A 5026-nucleotide genomic window follows, 5' to 3' on the forward strand; every position below is an offset into this window, starting at 1 on the left:
ATCCAAATATAATTTACTTCATACTCTGGGTTATCAATTGTCTTTTCTGTGGTCTGATATCCTGATTGCGCGGTGGTGAGAGTGGAAGTAGAGTTGTGTTTCGAAGCAAAAAGAGCAGGTATGTGGTCATTCCATCTGTGGTGCCATAAAATCTCATTTCAGCATTGTATAGCAGCCAAAATGGCAAAACTTCAAGAACAGGCTTTACCTCCCATAGCTAGTACCTTAGTTTAACTGTGAGTGACAATGGAGTTAATGGGGCACAGACAGTGGGAAAAGGGTAATGTGAACCCATGTGTCATGTCTTGCACAATGCTCTTGCCTGTTGGCACTGAATGTTTTGAAGAGTAACTGCAGTAGCAAATCTCTTTGTGGCAGATACTCACACCTGCACCTCTGAGTCGATCCCCTAAATGGCCATTAAACTCTCAGGAAAACAAGAAGACAAAAAAAATCAATGATTTCAAAGCTCTGGGATGCTTAATTTTCTACATGCCAGATAGGCTAGAAAAGAAGCAAGCAAATCACCTGTTCTGTATTCCAAAGGACACGTTGGCTGCTTGCTACACAGAGGAGGGTATATTCTGTTTTGTCACCGAGGCCAGTACCCGGGGGGGGAGGGGAGGTGGGGGGGCATTATATAACCCACCTATTCCCTATAGGGCAGCTTAGTGTAAGGGAACCTTTGTCATGCATGTCCATTTTAGTAGCTGCGATTGAGTATTGGGCTACATTTTTCTACAGACTGCTTTTCTTATGGCGTGTATATTCTTCAGTACTCTGATTTAGCAGCAGAGCAGGTAAATCCACCCTAATGCACCAGGAAATCAAGCCCTAGAGTTACTGTAATAAAATAATCTTACACAATGAATAAATGTGATAAGAAAGATCATAGTCTGTTTGTTGAAAATTGGTGAACAGAAAAAGGAGAAAGATTAGCAAAATATTAAGGGTGCATTATTTGTCCACTTGTAAGAATGGTATATAGCAAGTAACAAACCAGAGTGACTGTTGGAAAATCAAAATGAAACCATTGTTTCCTTTTTTCACAGTTAGGCTAAGAATCTTCTGTTTTGAGCTGCTATAAACCATCTTCTGAAGAAATTATCTGGCTTCAGGCATTCACTAAAAGGATTAAAAAATGACTCACCCTTGTTTTTGGGCAAGATTCCAATGGCTTTACTGACACTGAGTGGTGCATTAGTGAGTAGTCTCATTGACACCTGTAAAGTACTTTTCAACCTAAATATCGGACCCTGATTTCAGGCAATTCAGAGTGTATTGTACATCTCAAGCTCTCCAAGGTCTGTGCCCTGAATGTGTGCATAGACCAGCTTATGCTCAAGTCCTAAGAGTTTTTGTTGGGCTTGTATGACATGGGGTCTTGAAATCACAAATCAACATAATGAAAACCATCTTTCCAACTAGCACTGTTGCAGTGATAACATTAAAGAAATTAAAGAAGGAAATTGGGATCTTCATGTCCTTTTTGTGGAACTCAGGTATCTAACAGCCATATGATCCTTTGAAAATCCCAGTCTCTGTGGACATGGAAACTAGTTGTCCCCAAGATATGTCTAAGCCACACTTCTAATGCATTCACTTCTAATGCTCATCCTTCTGCTGTCAGCAATTTTTCTTTAGATAAGCCACTCCTAATGTTTAACCCTACAATAATTTTTGTGCTTTAATATTAAGAAGTATCCATTCAGCCACAAGAGGGAGCCAGCAGCAGAACTATACTTATGTGCAAGCCAGGAAGGACTTAAATCAGGGCTATGACTGCTTGTGACTAATAAGACATAGTAAAGAGAAGGAAGTTTGTAGCAAAAGGAAAGGCACACCATATTAAAGCTTTTAAAGGAAAATGAATGCAGCAAAGAATGATCTCCTCTGACCCAAAATAGAGTACTGCATGAACATGAATTTGTCTTCTTCAGAAAGAGGTTCAATTGCTCAGTGTTAAATCTGAGTCAATGAAAATAATCAGTGAAGCTCCACCTCTCAGGGACCCTGCCATCAATGTTTTGTTCTCATGCCAAATTCCTGGACTATAAAAATTTGCCCATAAGCCAAAGCAAAAACATTCTCCTGGAAGTATTTTCAAGTTGCCAGTTTGCATTGAGATGGGAATAAATAACAGAAGAGCACTATGGATCTTCTTCCTAGTCTGGAGTTGTTGTGAAGGCAAAGCACCACTGAATATAGGTAAGAAAGATCTAACTCTCATGTTGTTCACTTAGATATTTATGCCCATTAAGTGATAAATATAAATGCCAATTAAAAAAACACAATTTGTTAGATGATGATAAATACAAGTCTTATATACAGTTTAGCGCCATGTGCAGTCCCTATACCTTGATCACATTTAAGTTATTCATTGTTTTCTTTGTATTAAAAAGCAATCTATCAACTATTTCTCTCCCTCATGATCAGTTGTTTAAATAACAGATTCTCTGTGCATCTTTTTTAATATATAAAAAATAGCAACATTCTCTTTAACTGTCTAATTATACACACAAACACACTGTATATGGGATAGTTGTCAGCATGATGCCTTGCTAGAGTTTCTTGCCCAACATGGTACGTTATACTATTTTTTTATTCCTGGTCTGTTATATTCTCATTTCTGGTTCTCGATGTCTCATAGCTTTCCGAGTACATTTAATACATAAACAATTGATACGATGGTTGCTGTATTACTAGCAGGGAACCCCATCTCCCACTCCCTCATGAGTAGAACATTCTTATTTTCCCTTTCCTGATATGTGGAAAAGTACTAATTTATTCTATTCCATTCAAGTGTTACAAATAGCCATTACAAATTGTGATCAGAAAAACAGCTGTAAAGAGTCATTGGCACCTTAGTTCATTTTATAGATGTATCTTCTGCATAATGAAATTTTCAACCCGTGCTTGCTGATTCTTAGTTATAAATATTTCCTGACTTTTCAGAGTTCACTAGGTAAGTTAATGGTTGATTTTGATTTGAACAGTGATGCATATTGTTAGTCTGGTATTCCTACAAGAACCAGATTAAAAAAATCAAGGAAACTACTCATTTTCTCCTGCTATTTTTCCAGCTGGGGCAATGAGAGATACTGAAATCATATGGCAGCAAAAACACATTCTTGAATCTAAGCTGTAATTTCCATTGAAGGAGTTTTTTCACTAGTTTTAGTTCAGCAGTATGAAAACTACCAATTTTTTTTTTTCTGAGATGTTAGTTCATTTGTCCTCTAAGACCATTTTGAAATGTGGCAGGAGTATAGACAATTCAAAACTCAGATGATTTACTCCTGAGCCAGGCAGAGAAGGGAAGAAGCCAGACGGTTTTCTGAGCAATACAAATTGGCCAAATTGGGGCCAAGCCTCAGGTCCAAAGTGTTTTAGGTTGGATTGAGTTGTGTGGAAAATTGAAGCAAAAGAACTTACAGTAAAAGTTCTTTATTGGCATTTCCATCAAGGAGGATAACACACTGACTAAGCCAGGACTAAACATAAATAAACTATGAAAAACACAGTACATTTGAAAAAATTGTAATCACAGCTGGCATTTTTTGATTTTCTGCTGGAGGCAGCCATCTTGCTGCAAAGCCACATCACTAGTGATATTTGCTGAACAGGGGCCCAGTTAAAGTGACTAGTTTCTAACAGCAAACATTTAATGATATTTAAAGGGAATAATTTTAAAGGAAAAAGGACACAAAGGCACTCAGCTCCCAGTGTAATCCAATATGAGTTGGATGCTATTACTGTTTGGGAAACTCTTCCATCATATTTTTAAAGAACCACACCAATGGGAGAGGCTTGTCGTGTGGAAATAAGAGCTTGTGCACACTTGTAACCTCCCCACTTTATCTCTTTCTACAGTTCAGCTTCCTGCAGTCAACAAGAGTGAATGTGCTACCTGGGGCAATTTCCACTTTCAGACATTTGACCAGGTTAAATTCAGTTTTCCTGGAACCTGCTATTATGTTTTTGCCTCGCACTGCAATGATGGCTACCAGGACTTCAACATCCAGATCAAGCGCAGTAAAGGGCAAAGATCCCCTGTCTGCTTCACAGCCAACATTGATGGGGTGCTTCTGGAGGTGAAAGGCTCAGGCATCATAGTGAATGGAAAGGAGTGAGTAAACATGTACTGCTGACATATTTTCTCGTTTACATGCCTCTTCTATATGGTCATAGATCACTGTCCTCACTGTAACTGGTATATTGTTTTGGAGAGTGAGCAAAAGTGAGATAATACAAAAAAAAAAGCAAGATATTCGTGATACTTCAAACTCTATAGTGCTACTGTATACCAAGAGGGAAGTTTCTTCTTTTACCCAGTTGGCTGATCTGGCAACGAGAGCTTTAAGAAAGTCATATAAAAACTTGACCCTTTGGAGTACTGAACATCATTTATGAGAGCATCTGTACTACAGTTGGCATTTAGGCAGAATTCAAATAAGTTTCTTAGGGGCCTACACTTAGGTTTGCAGTGCCTAAGTATTAGGATCTGTGCTCAGGCAGTTCATTCAGTATGACCAGTTTAGGAGTCTAGGATCTCTACGCAATTAATCCAGAGGATTTGGAGATACCTAAGCACTCTACACAGAGAATGGCAATTCAGAAAGCTGAAAGACCTCTAGAGTAAGTAATAAGAAACACCAAATGCAGGATGTCTGGATTCCTACCCCTCCTAGGCTGGGTATAGACATTTGGGGAGGCTAGGGGAAGGTTATATTGAGTTAAAATGGCCAATCAATCTAAGGTAAGTCAGGATGAGGGGGGCTAGTGTGGGGGGGAGGATTGAGGTGTTTGCGAGAGAACTGGGGGGTAGACATGGTCCATGGGGAGGACTGGGGGGATAAGCAGGGTCTATAGGAAGAATTGGAGGTGTTAGTGAGGTCCACAAGAGGGATTGGGAGGATCAGGGGGAAAGTGGGATCTGTGGGTTGGATCGGAGGGAATGGGGGAGCAGATGGCTTCCATGGGAAGGATTAGGGGGCTATGGGAGGCTGCAGGAGGGATCAGGGGG

At 39.6% G+C, this 5026-nt stretch overlaps 1 protein-coding gene across 1 annotated transcript in view; it reads left to right on the forward strand.

Annotated features, from left to right (window-relative positions):
- The first annotated feature begins 2126 nt into the window (after positions 1 to 2126).
- The window catches only part of LOC102388612 (mucin-5B-like), an 82320-nt gene continuing 79420 nt past the window's right edge, over positions 2127 to 5026 (forward strand). Inside the window, exons 1-2 of the mRNA XM_025207896.1 lie at positions 2127 to 2208; positions 3874 to 4129. Coding sequence (XP_025063681.1) covers positions 2127 to 2208; positions 3874 to 4129 — 338 coding nt within the window. The remainder of the gene's footprint in view (positions 2209 to 3873; positions 4130 to 5026) is intronic.

Source organism: Alligator sinensis, unplaced genomic scaffold (genome assembly GCF_000455745.1).
Source record: "Alligator sinensis unplaced genomic scaffold, ASM45574v1 scaffold5_1, whole genome shotgun sequence".
NCBI lineage: Eukaryota > Metazoa > Chordata > Crocodylia > Alligatoridae > Alligator > Alligator sinensis.